The sequence below is a fragment of the Miscanthus floridulus genome, chromosome 16, assembly GCF_019320115.1.
Source record: "Miscanthus floridulus cultivar M001 chromosome 16, ASM1932011v1, whole genome shotgun sequence".
Classification (NCBI taxonomy): Eukaryota; Viridiplantae; Streptophyta; class Magnoliopsida; order Poales; family Poaceae; genus Miscanthus; species Miscanthus floridulus.
The window spans coordinates 102426695-102445860 of record NC_089595.1 but is presented as its reverse complement, the minus strand read 5'-3'; the positions used below and the strand labels follow the sequence as shown (position 1 = coordinate 102445860).

General features: G+C 51.1%; 1 protein-coding gene across 1 annotated transcript; it reads left to right on the top strand.

Moving 5' to 3' along the window:
- Positions 1–10804: 10804 nt before the first annotated feature.
- Positions 10805–12294, top strand: LOC136511153 (uncharacterized). Its single transcript, XM_066505338.1, has 5 exons — positions 10805–11347; positions 11450–11521; positions 11593–11686; positions 11732–12018; positions 12136–12294. The coding sequence occupies exons 1-5, from the start codon at positions 10805–10807 to the stop codon at positions 12292–12294; spliced, it is 1155 nt and encodes a 384-aa protein (XP_066361435.1).
- Positions 12295–19166: the final 6872 nt, after the last annotated feature.

The window sequence follows — 19166 nt, the reverse complement described above, 5'->3', positions numbered from 1 at the left end:
CGCATGGTGTGGGTGACGCGTCGCTGGGGGTGGTGCAACCATCTGCGACGCCAGGTGCTCCCGCTCGTGGTGGCGTGAGTTGTGGCGGCCCCTGCACTGGCGACATCAGAGACAAGTCTATCGTCCACTGAGCAGCCGTCGTCGGGGAACAGGTGTCCGCCACTGGTGCTTCAACCTTATGAGGGGCTGTCGTAGCAGGCAGACACTCAGGTGTTGCTGCTCTCATTGGCCGGCTGACGACGAGCGAGGCGATGAGCTCCTCCAGCATCGGGTCGAAAGAGATGACCAATGCGGGAGGCTCCACACTCACGCACATCGCCAGCGCCAGCGGATCTAGCTCGGGGAAGCATAGTGCAGCAGTAGAAGTGTGCCTTATCGGCGTGGTCGGCAGGTGCACCAATGCCGATGTCCTTCGGCTTAGTCTTGCATCGCTGATGTCGTCGTCGTCTCCCACTGACGCCCCCATGGCCCCTGGTGCGGCACCCTTCGCCCCGCCGTGCGGTGCTGGGAGGACGTAGGGTTGTCGCGAGCAGAGTACCGTGGCAGGGTGGCACCCATCGCCGCCAAGGTCGAAGCAGTCCTTCGCCCTGCATTCCTTGGTGAGGTGTCTGAATCCACGACAACGTAGACAACGCCATGGAAACCGATAAGTCGCTACTCGGTGCGAGTAGGAGAGGCAGTTGAAGCATCTGCCGTGAAGCTCTGTCGGGATCTTCTTGACCTGCGAAAGTTGCTTTTGGCTGGGGCGAGGCTCCGTCGAGGCAGCAGCAGATCCTATGACCTGCTAGGGGAGGATCTCACGTCACCCATCGGTGTTGGGGGCGGAGACCCATCCATGGTGGCCGAGGCATTGGCGGACAGGGGCACGACCATCCACTAGCCAAACAGGCAAGGCGTTCACCAGATGCGGGTGTGCCGGCAACGCTTCCTCTGCCTACGGCCATGTCTCTATCGGCCAAGTTTAGCACCAGCACAACCTTGCAAAGGCCCCTGTCCAACATCCGCTCCGAGGCGCCCCAAAACTACGGCTGAACGAGTCTAGGGGCGCACGGGGGACACTGAGACCGGCTTCGTTGGGCGACGAGCGGCCTCTAGGTATGTCGCGGGGTGGTCATCTTCAATTTGATTATTGTTTTTTCAGTGTTCTTTTGGATGTTTTCTTGTTTTAGATATCTAGTTGTTTGGTTCATGTTTTTTTAGTTTTGATTCATTGGTTTCTGTTTAGCCGTCTGTTTTGATGTGTTATTCCAGCATAGCTTTCGGAACAATGTGGGCTGCACTATTCGAATGGATATCTAGGTCGTCTTTGGCCTATGTGTATGGACTTGAAAGGGGTTCAGTGGAAGAGTTGTTGATCGCCAATGGGAGGGAATATCCTGAGAAGATAGTTCTGAAGGATGGGCTCATCGTAGATTAGAAGAGCTCTAGATTCACGCGTTTGTAACGCTGTGCCACTACTCATATCAAACTTGAGGTTGCAGATTAACATTGATCTATCAACTCTTAAAATTGGACAAATTGCTATTTCTATTGTCATATTATTGTATTTACATTGATTTGTTCTATGTAAAATTGTATGACATTCTGCCTTTTCTTGATAGAGTGTATAGCAAAAGCTGAAGGGCGGACCTGGTGCAAGCGGTAGAGTCTTACCGCCTATGATCGGAAGGTCTAGGGTTTGAGTCGCGGTCTCCTCGCATTGCACAGGTGAGGGTAAGGCTTGCCACTGACACCCTTTCCCAGACCTCGCACAGAGCGGGAGATCTCTGCACTGGGTACGCCCTTAGTGTATAGTAAAAGCTATATGTCGGTGGAGAAATGTGGCAGAACCTCCTAAATTATAGGGCCCACATGCACCTATCATTGTTCAATGACTTCTGACGACTATGCATATATTCCCGCAAGTCTATCGGGTGTCCTCGGGAAACCTGAATCATCCACGATTTCTTCCAAGCAGGATCCATCATAGAGTCATTGCAGTATTACAACAGTTTATTCATTAATATACATCAGAGTAAAATAGCGGAAGTCTTACAATAACTTAGTTACAAAACAGTTGTTTCACAAACTAAGTACGATTATTATTACAAACCATAGTAGTGGAGTAGCCTAAGTAACATGAAACAAAACACGCAATTAAAGTGCCCTGCCCAAGGGCCACACATTTACTCGACATCTTCGATTTGAACAACTGTCATGCAGCACGGTCCAAGGTAGACCTGCCCATGAGACTCACCTGCAACAAGGGTGAAAGAACCTTGAGTACGAAAGTACTCAACAAGACTAAAGCGACGTATAATTGGAGAAAACTCAGGAATGCAGGCTCGGGGATTCAAGGTAAGGCTTTAGCAAGAATAAAAGTTCTTTTGCGTAAAGGCTCTCTAACAAGATTCTTTCTTTCAACATATAACCCTCATCAAGATCATATATGAATCTGCCATGATCCGTATTGAGATCATGAACTTCATATCAAACCTTTTCTCAAATCTTCCTCAAGTTTCATTTATTAACTACGATGACGAACAGTGAGTTGAGTCTCCATAACCGAGGAGCAACGACGATTTGAACCGATTATAACCCAGCTGGGGATTCCCAACCACACGACATATGCAGGTCCCTGACCTACATATACCAACCTACCCTCAGATCCTCTAAAACAAGAATGGGTCCGCGCCACCCGAGAATACAGTACTCCACCAATCCAGCCCATTGCCACGTGGGTACATGCTACTCTCGCCATCTCTCCACTCCCAGTGCGCGAGTAGCCATTCTCATAATAGAATAGCCGAGTTAAGGCTTACCGAAGTATGTGGCTAGTACTACAAAGTCTCACCTCATGCAATTCAACAACAGATAGTTCTTAATCGACACAGGCGGAAAGAACCCGCTCACAAGACATCCATGTCTTGTGGCTCTCATACACCGAGTCCGCCCGATCTAGATTTATTACTCCACATGATTATACCTCATGATAGCATAAATAACCAATTGTATCCAAAAATCCATTTATACCTCGCAGGTGACCGGTAATCACTCGACCTTTATCTGTCTAAGCATGGCTAAGCATAACTAGACCTTCTCGAATTAGAACTGGTAACAAGGTTGATATGGAAAACAAGGTTGGTGATGCATCAATTAGGTTTCTACTCAACTCCTAATCACTTAATGCAGTATTTAAAAGCAAAAGCGATATAAATTTGTAAAATACAAGGTAGGTTTAAATGCATCCGGGGCTTGCCTTGATTGTCGGAAAAGTCTGGTTCCGGAGATGTTCCACAGATATCAAACCCGACCTCAACAGGTGGATTAACTTCCTCAACAACTTGGTTGACTACCACGTTCTCACTTTCATTCACTACACGTAGTAATAATGCCATGTTTAAAATGATGCGAGATATAAAACATGATGCTTGACGATAGATGTAAAAGTTAACAACTTGAATATAACTTTCCTTCGCGGTATAGTTACAAGCCAAAAACTAACTAAACTTTTTTTTTATAAACTCAAACACCTATTTTAAATGCCAAGGATCATTTTAGGCTTATGACCCAAGGTCATCACTCAATTCCAAATTCAAACAAAACCTAAGTCATTAAGAGTTAATATTTGTTTTTATTAATTAAGAATTAATTCAAAATTATGAAATAAATCAGCTTTTTCCAATTGAGCTCAAATTTTTTGTGAAGGCTCATCACATGATAACTAAGTGTTAAAACAATTTTCATAATTTTTTGGATAATTATACAAGCCTAGAAAAATCATGAAAACCCATTTCTTAATTAATTTGAGCAATTTTTATCACATTCAAAATGTACTGAAAAGTAACATTTAATATTTTTCATAAAAAATTTACATCTCAAAGAGGTCACACAAAAAATTTCATAATTTTTGGAGCTCTATTTAATTCTACACAAAATAAACAAATCACAGCACTATTTAATCATTTCAGCAAAATAGAAAAAATTCATTTTCACATAAAAGATCACTGACATTGGGGTCCCACCCGTCAGTGAGAGCAACGCAACATCGAGCCTCTGATCGGCGCGTTCTCGCCGGCGGCGAGGTTTCCGGGGGCGGGAATCGGACCAACATGATCTCCTTGACATTGCGCACACATCGATGGCACGGGTTGAAGCTCTAGGTCACTAGAGTGACCTTGCCGGCGACGATGGCGGCTCAGCGGAGCACGGCTGACATGCACCCGGTGATCTACGACTTCACCGGAGATACAAAGGTCTTTGGCGTACTCAGCAACTCCTAATGGACTTAACCGAGCCCTTAATAGAACCCCCAACGCTCTACAACGCAAGCAGCGATGAGCGCAGCGACATGGCTTAGCAAAACTCGCCGATGTCCCGTGGTCCGATGGCTACGGCATGGTAGAGGTTAAATAGATCGCACATACATGATCAGTGGCTCACCCTGAAGCTGATGCGCTCGAGAACGACGGCTACGGCGAGTCAGAGCAAAGTCGTCGATGTTGGAGACTATGGCAGCGGCGTGAACTCACGGCAAAGCTCCGTTCTGGCAAAAGCAAACTGCCAAATGATGAACGATCAAGGCTACAAGCAACGCTAAATCATGAGGGTCATGAAACAATAAACGGCGAAGTGAGAAGCCCACCAGAACTCCGTGTCTATGGTGGAGTGGATCGCGGTGCCATCTCACCGGAGAGGAGGAAGACGACATTACGCCGGGCACTCCAGGGAGAGAGAGACTCAGCTAGATGGCTTTACGGGTGCGCCAAGCAAACACGGTTATGATGGTGACACTGGTTGGAGACGGGAAGGCTCGGTGGCTCTAGCGTGAGCTCGACGGAGCAAGGCGGCGCGGATGGGAAAACAGAGGAAAGGAGGAAGAGCGACTGGAGGGCGCTCTAGACTTAACCGGTGGGCGAAGAGCAGCGGTGAGCTGTGCGCTTGACACGCCATGGCAGCGTGGACATGTCAAAGCTAGAGGTGGCACCTGCGGGCGCGCGTAGAAGCTAGTGGAAGCTCACCGACGGTGAGAGTCTGCCTGCTTGCACTGTTCAAGCAAATTACCGAATTGCCACTCGCTCAATTTCTCAAATTACTCTCAAATTTGTATGAAAACTCAAAAATCTCCAAAAATAAAAGTTATTCCAAATTCAAAGTTCTACAACTTTGCTTTAATAACCATACCCAAATTCTGTCTAGATTTGAAAATGCAAGTTTGAAATCAAAAGGGGACACTTTAAGAATTTATCCCCTTTCAAATTACTCCAAATTTTACATAACAACTTTGAAAAATCTAAAAACCAACTTTGTACACATTGACAAGGTCTACACTTTTCCTTTCAGGCTCAACCCCAAAATGTGCTTAGATTTTGAATTAGGTTTTCTAGGGCAGAATTTAAAGGCTAGAAATTAGGGTTTTGGAATTCAAATTTAATACTAGAGTTATGAACTTGATTCATCCATACAAGTCAACACATATAATCATAAAAGTAAACTTGTTTTAGTGAATGCATTATCAAAGTTTTCACCAACTCAAAAATGATGTGCAATGCATATGATGACATGGCATATTTTAGTGTTTAAAACACCAGAGGTGTTACAAGAAAGTGATCAACAAATAAATATTTATAGTTTTGTCGTACGTTGTCATTAGAGGTGGCCTAGCACTCAATGACATAGGGTTTATACTAGTTCAGGCAACATGTCTTACGTCCAGTTTGAGTTGGTCGGTGACTTTATTCCTGAGCCTAGGTGCTCAAAGTTTACAGTGGGGTTACAAATAAGGATAAAGATGGGGTGCATGCTAGGTCTGATTGGCTCCGGTCGGGAGGGCCGAGAGCGACAGGAGCTCCTCTATGAGCTAAGTGTTCAAGTGTGTGCTTGAGGTCCGAACCTAGCGGTTCTGTGGTTGTGAGCTGGTGAACTTGGTTGATCTAATGAATCTGGAATGACTTGTATGAATTTGAATCAACTGTTTCTTGGGAGAGAGCGCATCCCCTTTTATAGATGAATGAGGTGACCTTACAAGTGAGATGGAGAGAGTGTGTATGCTTCTAAGTCTTATTGCCCACGCCAACGGGTACAGGAGGATGGTAGGCGACCACAACACTGTTGGATATCGATTGTATGCGGGAGGTTACATTGTCTTGTTTTGGGTATGGCAGATGTCAGCACTTGCATATACTATTGATGCCCAGAGGCATGCGAGGAGTTTCACCATGTTCACTTGGTACAGTAAATCCTGATGCCCACAACATTGTCGATGCCTAGAGGCATGTGGGGGGCCTTATCATATGGGAGTTAACGGCGCCCACAATATATAGAGAAAAATGTCAGTGCCTACAATATTATTTGTGTTAGGGTGGTTGCAGAGTACTGTTCCTGTAGGTGACAGGGTATAGTCCCTAGTATCATGGTTTGACTTGAGCGCCATGCCTTGCTTTCTCCATACGTTCCCTGGTCCCTTCTGGGCAGGCATCCTAGGTCGGTTGGTCCCAGTCGGCTCTAGTTGACCTAGTTAGAGAAGAGCAGTGAGCAGGGTCTTTGCATACCCTGGTCGAAGACATGGGGTCAGAGTTGGAGGTAGTACTTTGCTAGGCCTTCCGGTCAAAGAGACCGTCCGGAGGCGCTGGAGACCGAAGTGAGCGCTCCAGTCGAAGAGGTGGGACAGAGTTGAAAAGCGGGCGTTGTTCCTCCTTGGCCTGACCTTCCGGTCGGTGACTGGACCGCCCTTCTGGCTTGTTGTTTTAGACACTTGGGTCGGCCCATGAGTTGTGCGCTGTCTGCTTGGGCCGAGCCTTTGCGAGGAAGCCGGTCCGCGAGGGACCTCGGGTTTATGAATCCAATAGGTGCCCCCGAGCCCCCGAGCAATTCGAGCAGAATCATTTGGGGGATTTTTCCCTCAACAACGGTTGCGCGCGAGCGCACCCGCGGGTGTAGCCCTCGAGCCCCTAGGCGGTTCTGGCAGAACCGTCTGGGGGCTTTTTCGTGTTGCTAGTGGGGGAGGTTTTGTTTTGTCGGTGGGTGCGCGCGAGCGCACCCATGGGTGTAGCCCCCGAGCCCTCGGGCGGTTCGGGCAGAACCCGTCTGAGGGGTGTTTGTTAGCAGGCGTGTATGTGTGTTCTTCAGTCGAGATGGAGTCATCGACCAAGGCATCATTGCGCAGCCGAGGCGGTTAATTTTGAGGGATTGGGTGAGACAAAGCTTGCGGGTCCTGGCATCGGTGCGTGCCATGGGACCGGGCGAGGCAGTTAGTCTTAGGGATCAGACAAGGTAGAGCTCGTGGATCCTAGCGTCGGTGTGTGCCGTGGGATCGATTGAGACAGTTAGTTTAGTTAGTTTAGGGATCGAGCGAGGTGGCAAGGCGGTGCTCGCAGATCCTAGCGTCGGTGCAGTCCACGCAGCCGAAGTAGTTAGTTAGTTAGTTTAGGGATCGGGCGAGGTGGCAAGGCGGTGCTCGCGGATCCTAGCGTCGGTGTAGCCCACGCAGCCGAGGTAGTTAGTTTAGTTAGTTTAGGGATCGAGCGAGGTGGCAAGGTGGTGCTCGTGGATCCTGGCGTCGGTGCAGCCCGTGCAACCGAGGCAGTTAGTTTAGTAAGTTTAGGGGTTGGGCGAGGTGGCAAGGCGGTGCTCGTGGATCCTGATGGGGCGAGTTCGGGGTCACCGACCCAGGTGTTTTGTGTCTTGAGCCCCTGAGCCCCGTTGGGCTTTAGTAGGGGTCGACTTGAGTTGTGTGTGTTACCCCATCCTCGATTCCTCACAACTAGAGGGGTTGAGTTTTGTCGCTTGTCCCGATCGCTCGGGCTTGAGTGACGCGCTCGGTGAGTTCGCTAACGGGTATGATCGAGTGGAATCCGGGTTCGTTGTTGATGATGGGGTCGGCATAGCCCTTTTGTGACATTCCACTACTCCTTTACCTGCAACCCGAGAGATGCCTAGGTCGTTCCTAAGACTGACCCAGGTGGCCTAATGGCCTCCCCTCGATGGAGATTATGTGGGCTTAGCAAGAGGTTCAGGATCGAACGAGAAGGTTGAGATGACCCTGTCTGTCAGACTAGGCAAGGGCCGCATGGGGCTCATCTGCGTTTTTCTCCCCTAGCTCTATTGGTTGCTCATGTCGAATGAGGCAACCGCTACTTCATGACACAACACAGAGCGTTGTGATGCATTTCACTGCACGTGCGATGCTTAGTTCCCGAGCCCCCGGGCGGTTCAGGACCCGAATCGTCCAAGAGGCATGGGCGTATGGAATGAATGCGCGTATGGATGTATGAAATGATTTATAAAGAAATAGAGGGGGTTTGGTAGTGTTACCTTGATGACTCGAGTGACGGGGTTTGGAGAGCTCTAGTCGGAAATGTCCGATCGGGACCCGTGCTCGTCGTTCATGACAGAGTCAGCATGGCCTACATGGGGCGTCCCTTCGCTCCCTACCTGTCTCTCAGTGTGTTTTTCTGAGCCATTCGATCAACTTTTAGGAAACCCGATGGTCTCTCCTGGCGGAGATCCTATTTTGGGGTTTTCCAAGTCCTGCCTGGGGAAGCAGAGGGCCGCCTACGTGTGGTGGCACTTTGGTTCTCGTGCCTGGCATGCGATAGTGGTGGGCCATACCCAGGCCATGTCCTGTCTGATCAGGAGCCATTCCATCGGGCAGGGCGTGTCTCATCGGTCAGGGCACGTCTCATCTACAGTAAATGGGAAAGAGAGAGGGTTTTTCGTTCCGCCGTTTCGCATTTCCCGATCGACGCACCCTCCCCTAACTGTTGTATCCTTTTCCTTAAGTAGGAGGAGGGAGAAGGTTTTCACTCCGTTCTTTCACCTATTCCTCATCTACCACCCCCTTTTCTCTTCCTTCTCGCCGAGAGTGTTCTTGAGAGCCACGGTGGTTTCTAGGAAAGAAAAGGGAGAGAACAAGGGAGAAAAAAGAAACTCACAAACTCTTTTGCAATCTTAGAGCGAAATGTCAGACTGGAGGTCATCCACCATGAGGGAGTCAGTGTTGAAGGCCTTCGTCGCGAAGGGGTTCCTGCCGCCGAAAGAGGTGGCGCACTGGAGGGCTCCCGGGAGGGAGGAGTTCCCGCAACCTTAGCCTGACGAGGTGGTGTCCTTTCTCACCTTCCATGAGCGTGGGTTAGGATACCCCATACACTGGTTCCTACATGGGCTCCTCAATGAGTGGGGTCTGGAGTTATAGCACCTTAATCCGATGGGGGTGCTGCACATCACCGGCTTTGTCACCATCTGCGAGGCTTTCCTTGGGATGGATCCGCACGCAGACTTCTTTTGGCGGTTGTTCTCTGGGAGAGCCTTGACAGCGGGGAATCTGGCCGAGATTGCATTGGTGGGAGGTTTCGCCCTACAGAGGATCCCGAGCGCGGGAGGCTCGTATCCCGCGTACATCCCCTACGACTCCAACCAGGGGTGGCATGGGGAGTGGTTTTACATTAGGAATCCGGTAGAAGCGCCGTTCCCGACGTTCACTGGTGGGAGGCTGGAGAAGCAGGACAGTTGGTCATGGGGTTGTGCCCGTAAAGAGAAGAAGAAGGTGGAGGTCATTGAGGAGGAGCTCTAGAAGATTGTACGGCACGGTCTTGATGGGGTGCGGGTGTTACACACCCTCTATCACCGCCAGGTTGCGCCGTTGAAGGAGAGGACGCGGCCAATGTGGATGTACAGCTACCCATCAGACCTAGACCGTACATCACCCGAGGAGCTACCGAACGATGAGGTCTGGAGTTGCCTTGGCCGGGTGCTGCAGCTGAAGCTCAAAGAGAGGGTCGAAGGGAAGCCCACACCTTTCAACTCCATGATCGTGTCCAGACTAGTATGCTCCCTTTTATTTCATTCGTGCTTCTTCCTCTACTTTTCCTATTTTTTGATTTTGGGGCACCCGTTCTGTAGGGGCTTGGAGTTTACAAGTCCCGGCTGCACCTTCCCAAGGGACCGGAGGGTGTGGCCCGGCAGGTCACCCAGAAGGAGGTGGTGGATGCCAGGAGGAAGAAGAGAACCAGGGAGGTTCGATGGAAGCAAGAGAAGGAGCAGGAGATCGCCCGACATGTGAAGGCCGGGGAACGTTGGAGCGACGTCGAGTCAGAGCTCTCGTTAGAGGATCCCACAGATGTGGATGACATGGTTTTCTCTAAGGAGGAGGAAAGTCGGGAGGTCGTTGTGACCTCGGTGGAGCGTCGTGACCCTGCTGCGATGTCCGCTAGTGATGAGCAGGAGGTGGAGCGGTGCGCGGTGGTTCCCACGTCGAGGAAGCATGTGGCGAGCGTGGACACCATTGGTGAACGGGAGGCAAAGTGGACATGGTCACCGTGCCCCTTGGTGGTGTCGCCGGTCCTGTCGTCGCCTGCTGCAGATGCGGCCGAGCAAGCCAAGCGGTTCGAGGAGCGGACTGGCACTTGTGCATTTGCTAGGACTGGTGCCAATGCATGACTCGCAGCCAGAGGAAGCCCAGCTTGCCGCGGACATGGTTGAGCAAGCCGGGTGGTCCGAGGAGTGGATTGGCACCCGTGCGTCATGCGACTCACTGCTGGAGGAAGCCCCACCCGCTTCTCCGGTCAGGAAGTCCCGAGCCAAGGATCGTGGTGACCCATAGGCGGGGCAGGAGCTGGTTGGGGCGACTCTGCCCCCGGCTGAAGTGAGGGGGCGTGGGTCACTACCCAAGAGCGGTCCTTTACCTATAGGCCCATCATCGTCGGGTCTTGCCTTCAGAGTTGTACCTTTCACCTCCCGGTACGTTTTCCTTTGTTTCTTTTTGATTTTTTGCTATTGAGTCTTTTTGGAATTTGACTTACCTACCCTTTTTGTCAGTGGTCGGGCGATGACGGGATTGAGCATCGCCCCAACTCCTATGCAGGAGGCTTCGAGGACCACCCTGCAACGTGTCGTGGTGAGCGGCGGGGGGAACCGAGCGGCAGCGGCGAGTCCTTCCCTTCCAGGGGTGGAGCCCCCTAGGTCGGTTGCTGGTATGGTGGCAGCGGCGGCATCGACATTGGCGGCGATCCCGGTGCTGATGGTGGAGGTTGTGTCAGAGGTAACTCTCATGGCCCCTCCTCCACCAGCCGTGGCGGAAGAGGAGAGGGAGACTGAGCTTCCTGCCTCATCGATCGGGGAGCTACACGGCTCACCCTTGCGGTTAGAGCCGAAAGCACTGGAGGGAGACATGGCCTGGACTGAGTTGGAACTCTCGATGGCGGCCTGTGCACCTAAGGTGGTGGATATCCCATCTGACGACAAGGCAGAACTCGTGGCTGAGCCACCAATGTCGTCGCAGGAGCTGGTGGTGGTTCGGTCCAAGTCGGGGCCCTCTGGTGGGCTACTAGAGGATGACCTAGAGTGGCCCTGCCCCAAGGACCCGACAAAGGTGTGGTTCATCCTTCGGGATTCGTAGGAGGGTCAACTCTAGGACATCCTTGGGGAGCAAGGACATGCCGCGGTGTCTGAACTCGCCAACTTGTTCGCGAAGCTCGAAGACGTCCAGGAGCGGGTTAAGTCCACTCAACAGTTAGTCGAGGTCGACCTACAGCTTGCCATGGAGGTGAGTTTCCCGTACTTGTCCTTGACCTCTGAATCTTTTGTTGGTTGCCTTAGCATGCTTGTTTTTCGTAGAGTCTGAAGGGGATGTCGTCCCACAAGTCCTGCTTCCTCCGAATGGAGCACGCCCAGATGGCTGAGCTTGAGCATCAGCTAGACTCCGATCACCGTGAGTCCTAGGACTAGGCAAAAGAGGTGATCGCGGCATGGGCAGAGGCGCAGCGTGCAACAGAGCGGGCAACCACCGCTGAGCGGGGGCTTGAGGCGGAGACCGAGGTGGAGTTGCGAACATCCCTAACGGACACCGAGGTGGCGCTCCAGAAATCCCTAAAGACCCTTGAGTTGGAGCGGAGCGCCTTGGCATCGGAGCGGAACGCCCTGGAGTTAGCACGGAAAGCCGTGGAGTCAGAGCAAAAAGCCTTAGAGCCGGAGCGAAAGGCCCGGTCAGAGGTAGATCGGGAAGTGCTCGTGCTTTGGGGCCGGGTGATGGGGATGGAGGAGGCAAGCGCCCGGCTACGCGAGCAGGTGGCCCGGTAGACAGAGGAATTCTCCACCCTTGAGAACTTCCACGTCGGTACATACCTTTTCTTTTTTTATCATGTTGGTTCTTTCCTTTAGCCTATTTCTGAGCTTGTCACCCTTCTTTCAGAGCAGGGTGGAAGGGTGAAGACGCTGGAGCGGGACCTGGAGACGATCAAGATGACTTTCAGCCAAAATGCAGAGGAGCTAGCCAAGTCCCATGAAGAGCGACGTGCTCTTGAGGGGGAACTTGACTAGATCCGCAACGTTGCCTAGCTCGTTGTCTCAGAGGTCTTCGGGTCGGCGCCAAGTACTAGCGCGCCCGCTGTCCAGCTGGCGGAGGTCCCGGATGTGGTCCGGGATCTTATCACGAGCGGGCTATTCTATAGAGCATCGGGGGTGTTGACTTTGGTGGCGATGCATTATCTGAACCTAGACTTCGCTACTATCTACAGTGGGTATGCTGATGGCTTGAGCATGGAAAACATCCAATCGATCGGGGAGTGCTTGCTGCCGCACGTAAGGTTGGTGGCAGAGCAAGTGTCTGCTCAGTGGGTGATAGACATCCGCCATGAAGACATGGCCAAAAGCATGCGTGGGGAGGACGTTGCCTAGCCTATGGATGGCATGGAGCCTGGGTTGGAGGTGGACATCGCCCTGGCTTCGACCGAGCCGAATGTTGTGCCGCCGGGGAGTGAGCAGCCCGCGCCTTTACCGGTCGCACCGACAGCAGATGTCGCCGAGCCGGCCCAATAGCTTATAAAATATAAGTAGTTTAGTGAACGTAAAAAGTTTAAGTTAGTGGGGGAGCCCCCGTGTAAATGTTCCTATGTGCTTAATGACTACAGTTGGTTTTGTTTTCTGTGATGGAGTCACTCTGTTTGGGGAAGCTTGCTCCCTTTTGTTCCTTAGTTTTCCCTTAGCATAATTTTGTTTTTTATTCTTTCTTTTTCATACCTGCCCATTTGTCCCGTAGGTTGCAACCTTGGGAGCCTAGGGCATGGCCCATGAGGCTCAGCTGCTCATAACCATAGGAAAAGGCGGGGTGCGATCGGTCGGAATGTTTAAAGCAAAGCTATGTGAGGCAAATTAAAGGAACGAACTCCCCTTTTGATCGGGTAGGAAGGAATTTCACCATATGATAGTAAACAAAATAGGGAGGTAGTAGTGTCCCCTAGTGGAGCCCCCGAGTGCCCTAGGGTGTTCGGGTCGGGGTGCTTTTATAGGAGCATATGCTAAGTAAACAATGGTAAGACCGAAACTTAGGGGAACAAAAACGACATAGCTGTTCCAAGCGTTCGGAGAGAATGTCGTCGTTGTTGTCCTTCTATTATTTTTCCCCTCTGCATGGAGGGCCCCTCGTCTTGATCCTAGCGCTTGGCCTTACCTTTGCCCCGGCCTCTGTTAGAGCATGGTGGGAGTGGCGCTTGCTGGAGGTGTTGGACAAAGGTCCGTGGTCCTAGGCTATCAAGGCTTGGACTCCAATCGCTGCTGCGTGTGTCTCGGTTCGGTCCGAGCCACGCGTATGCAGGCGGTCGGTGCGGAGCGGTCATCAAGTCAAGACGAGGTGCCAATGCGACCTCCTATGCCACACTCGGCGGTTGTAGCGGTGATCGGGTGGAGCAACCCATCTGCTGTGTCCCCATTCCCCTGGTGGGGAGCGAGGCTGTGAGTCAGCGTCATGACACATAGCTCTTTGCTTGTTGAATGGTGGCGGTCTCCACTAGTGCCCGGAGGTTCCGGTGGATCGCCTGTTTATGAGGGTCGTTCGATTGGGACAGGCCACGTAGAAGCATTGCCGTGGTGGCGATGTTCTGATTGGCCCAAGTGAACTATGGGGGATCATTCCCCCTATCCATGGTGTTGTGCTGGACCCGATGGGTGCGACCGTGGGCGCCGCTCGCCGGTCTATGGGCACGGGGCACAGTGTGGTGCGCCGAGCGCGCTGGCGCAGTTAGTGGCTGGTGCAGCCACTGTTGTCATGGTTCCTCGCCGTGCTCGCGTGCGAGCTCAGGGGTCTCCGCATGAGGATCTAGAGGGGCGTGAGTCTATAAGGACTGCGTTGCCGCTGGTGGCTGTCTTGGAGCATCCGCCATAGCGCACTCCCGGGGCGAACGGTGGCTAGGCGCCACATCGCCGATGCTGGAGCCGTCACTCTCAACATCGTCATCCTTGAGGTTGAGGAAATAGGTGGGGGCGTAGCTCGCCATCCCCATGAATTTGGTTGTGAGAGGGGGCGATGTCGGCATCCTTCGGAGCCCCCAGGTGTACGGGTCTGCGGGAGACGCGAGGTCATAGGGGAATCGATCGTATGGCGGCCGCGTTGGGGACAACGGGGTCCATTCGGGTAATCGGCGGAAGATAGAGAATAGTAAGTAAATAACAATATGTACATTACTCACAGTGGGGTTTGAGCAGAGAGTTTGCTCGGAATGAAGCGCGGATGCCACATCCTTGAAGGCATGCGTCCCGGAGTCAATGGAGGGCACCCTTCTGACGGGTGCCGGAACGAGTGCCTCCTCACGGAGGTGTAGTACGCCGAGCCGGTCGGCGACGAAGTCTAGGCTTCCGAGGAGGAAGGCCTGGGATGGTTCAAAGACGGGTGGAACCCACATCCCAACAAGTTGGAGCGCGGGAAACTCTAGTGAGCTGAAGCGAATCGAATCGCCAGAGTCCGCCATGGCGAGGGTGGCAAAAAAGTGGGCCATCCGATGACCAAAAAGTGTTGAACGTACAACGTCTTCCCCACGGACAGCGCCAACTGTCGATGCAGAAAGTAACCAACAAGTAAATATTTGTAGTTTTATCGTACGTTGTGATCGAAGGTGGCCTAGCACTCAATGACACAGGGTTTATACTGGTTCCGGCAACATGCCCTATGTCCAATTTAAGTCGGTCGGTGACTTTATTCCTGAGCCCAGGTGCTCAAAGTTTCTAGTGGGGTTACAAATGAGAAGGAGAAAGATGGGGTGCACAAGAGGTCCGATCGGCTCCGGTCGGGAGGGCCGAGAGCGACAGGAGCTCCTCTATGAGCTAAGTGTTCAAGCGTGTGCTTAAGTCCGAACCTGGCGGTTCTGTGGTTGTGATCTGGTGAACTTGGTTGATCTAATGAATCTGGAATGACTTGTATGAACTTGAATCAACTTAGTCTCTTAGGAGAGAACGCATCCCCTTTTATAGATGAAGGGGATGACCTTACAAGTGAGACTGAGAGAGTTCGTATGCTTCTAAGTCTTGTTGCCCACACCGGTGGGTACAGGAGGATAATAGGCGCCCACAACACTGTTGGATGTCGGTTATATATGGGAGGTTACGTCGTCTTGTTTTGGGTATGGCAGATGTCGGCACCTGCATATACTGTTGATGCCCAGAGGCATGTGAGGAGTTTCACCATATTCACTTGGTACAGTAAATCCCAGCGCCCACAACACTGTCGATGCCCAGAGACATATGGGGGGCCTTATCGTATGGGAGTTAACGGCGCCCGCAATATTGTAGAGAAAAATGTCGGTGCCTATAATACTGTTTGTGTCAGGGTGGTTGCAGACTACTATATCTGTAGGTGACAGGATACGGTCCCTAGTATCATGGTTTGACTTGAGCGCTTTGCCTTGCTTTCTCCGTCCATTCCCTGGTCCCTTCTGGGCAGGCGTCCCCGATCGGTTGGTCCTAGTCGGCTCTAGTTGCGTTAGTCGGAGAAGAGCAGTGAGCAGGGTCTTTGCATACCCCGGTCGGAGACGTGGGGTCGGAGTCAGAGGTAGTACTTTGCCAGGCCTTCCGGTTGGAGAGACCGTCCGAAGGCGCTGGAGACCGAAGTGAGCGCTCCGGTCGGAGAGGTGGGCCGGAGTCGACAAGCGGGCGTTGTTCCTCCTCGGCTTGACCTTCCGGTCGGTGACTGGACCGTCCTTCTGACCTGTTGTTTTAGACACTTGGGCCGGCTCATGAGTTGCGCACTGTCTGCTTGGGCCGAGCCTTTGCGAGAAAGCCAGTCCACGAGGGACCCCGAGTTTATGAACCCAACACTATATGTATTAAAAAAAAGCTAGAATGATTTACAATTAAGAATAAAGAGAATAATATTTATTTGGTATCAGTACTTTTTATATGATTGTTGAGCGGATGGAGCACTGTAATTTGCAATATAAAGAAATGTCACGCAAGCAATTACTTTGTTTGCTAGTGCTTAAATTTGATTTACATTGATGTTTATGGTAAAATATTATTTAAAAAAAATACTGTTGTCTAGCTGAAAAGGAGATCAAACGAACGTGACGAATATCACTGCATCACGTGGGGGACGATGAGCAGGACGCAAGGTGTTGGACTGTTGGTGAACGACAACGTTTCCTTTTTTTGAAGGAAAAGCTGAAGCACTTTTCAGAAAGCTACAAAAATACACTTGTCGAGACTCAGGCCAACTTGTGCTCATTCGAGAACACTCCATCGTTGCCTTTGACAATTATTAGGACAAACAAGTATAAATTAGGCTGTGTGCACATGGATACTGGCGGATCTACACCCGGAGCTGGGGCCTCCAGTGCCACGACCGGGCGCTGCTAGGGTCCCCCACCTGCGTGGTTTCCTGTCCCACGATGCGTCACTTTTATTTGTTCGCGTACGACTTTGAACGGACGAGCTCGGGTTTTTAAAATAGGTAAAATCGGCTACAAGACACTTACAGTGACTTCTCTTTGTAGCGAATATGTAAAATAAAATAGTTTGTTCATAAACACTGTAGTTATTATCAAATTTGCTCTCCGTTACCGTGACCGATAAAATATTTATTTTTTGCATCGAAGGAGAGAAAACCGTGCGAAAATATCCTTTTTGCCCCGGCTCCTTCTTCTTTCTCAATTCTTTTTTTCCTAAGCTCACCTGGCTGCACCGTGGCACGAGGGCCGCCGCTCTGGAGCCAGCCATGCATCAGACCGGCGACGAGCAAACAGGACGCGAGCAAGCAGGGCAGGACACGGCATCGGGGCACACAGAACACGCACGAGGGCCGCCCATGCCGCTGCCGCCCATACCGCCATGCCTGTGCTTGTGTGCTGTGCACTGCAGGAAAGACGCACCCCCTTCAGACCGCTGCCGGTTGCCACCGTCGACGAGCATGAAGGAGCCGCAGGCGCGGACCCACCCAGCTAGCGCAGCCACGAGGAGGTGCGAGGCCAGGCGTGGCCACAAGGGAGCACCGACGCCGGCGCGGCGAGGCCAGGCGTGGCCACGAGGGAGCACCGACTGTTAGAAATTTAGACATTTTCATTATCAGTTTAATCCAGAAAAGTAACTTCAGCAGGTTCGTGACGACATATATGTGCATGTGCATATCTCTAATGAACACTACAGCATGCAGTGATAACATACAGATAAACACAGTAGCAGCGAGTACAGTAATCACAGAGATTAGAGTGTACCCAGCAGAGGGTCCCATGCTGAGGGCATCGGAGGCTCCATTCACACTAGTCGACATAGTGCGTTGCTTGAAGTCGTGGACCACAGTCGGTGCAGGACGATGTTCGCAGTGCAGTCCCACGAACGGATCAGCAGGAAGAAGACGCCGCCTTGATGTTCCGCAGGCAATCACCAGGAAGAAGATGTACGAGGACGAGCAGTCACGGATCGCTCCCCAAAAACCTAATCGCCGCTCACCCTGTGCAGGGTTCTCAGGCGGACGAGGGTTCCGGAGGCACCTGCTCTCCCGTTACTCCGTGCGCGTAGAGGTACGGGACGGGGAAACCAGAAGGCTGCGGAGATGTGGTTCTCTTAGGAGTGGTTGCGGAAGTACTAGATCTGGACTGACGGAGGACTCATATATATGGACGTGGAGAAGAGAGGCAGCGGGGAATCCCAGGAGACGGAGACGGAGAGACGAAAGCGGAAAGGTCAGTAACTACCGCAATCAGTTCGCCTCCACCATTAAGGGGAGTAACTCCCGTTGTTATGTGGATTAAGTGGCAAAAGATTGGCCATGCCCGCTCGCTCGCCTGCCTCGCCACGCCACGCCTCGGCCCATGCCCACGGCCACGGCCACGCCCACAGCCCGGCCCGGCCGGCGGCGGCGGCGATGCGCACGCACGTGTGGCACGCCTTTGTCCTTTTCTCAGCTTCTCAATTTAGATGAATAATTTCTAACCATATAAGCTGAGTCAACGTTCAGTCAAAACCCTGTATGGTATTAAACCATACAACGCTTAATGTTACGCACCATAGAGTTTTATTTGATTTATTAAATATTATATGGGCCAAGCCCATATTATATCCAACAATCCCCACTAAACTCTAGGGTTTGTAACAAAGTAGTCTTAGAACCACATTTCTTTTATATACCAGTGTTTCGATGGAGACTGTTAAGTTGAACATCCATCTAGAATAATAGTTTCACTTAGTCACAACTAAACAATAGACTAAGCCTTGAATTAATAGTTTTGTGTGAGGCGAATGTCACTAAAGTCCTTAACTAATACTTGGTTGCAAAAGGCATCCCCTCTATTTGAAGTATATAAGTCATACTCCAGTGCCTTTTATGAGTATTTAGAGATCACCCAAATCTCATAGACTGTGATCAGCAGCCTAACTCATATAGATGTACTCCTCAAAAGATGTTCTGTAGGACAATATCTTTGCTTTAGCAAGCCACTTGGAACACATTAAGATAAGACCAACCTGCCTTACAGATAGGAAAGACGTGCATCAGAAATGAGTCTTACTAAGGATCTTTCCTCACAATTTACTATTAGCTTGTTTCACCATTCTACTTCACGGGATCTCCGATCACATAGAACAGGTTGCCACTATAGTAAATTTCAAGTGGGTCTCAAACCCATCTCTCTCGATGCACTTTCTATCACATTGCGTGATAGACCCTTAGTGAACTGATCTGCCAGATTATTAGACGTATGAACATAGTCTAATGCTATTACTCCGGAGTTTCTCAATTTTCTGACATATTTTAATCGTCTCTTAACGTGCCTTGTTGACTTCATGTTATCCTTAGAACTGTTAACCTTCATAATTACAGTCTGGTTATCACAGTTCATAGAAATAGCCGGTATGTATTTTTCAACAACCGATAAATCCATAAGGAGATCATGAAGCCACTCGGCCTCAGAGCCAGCGGTGTCTAATGCTGT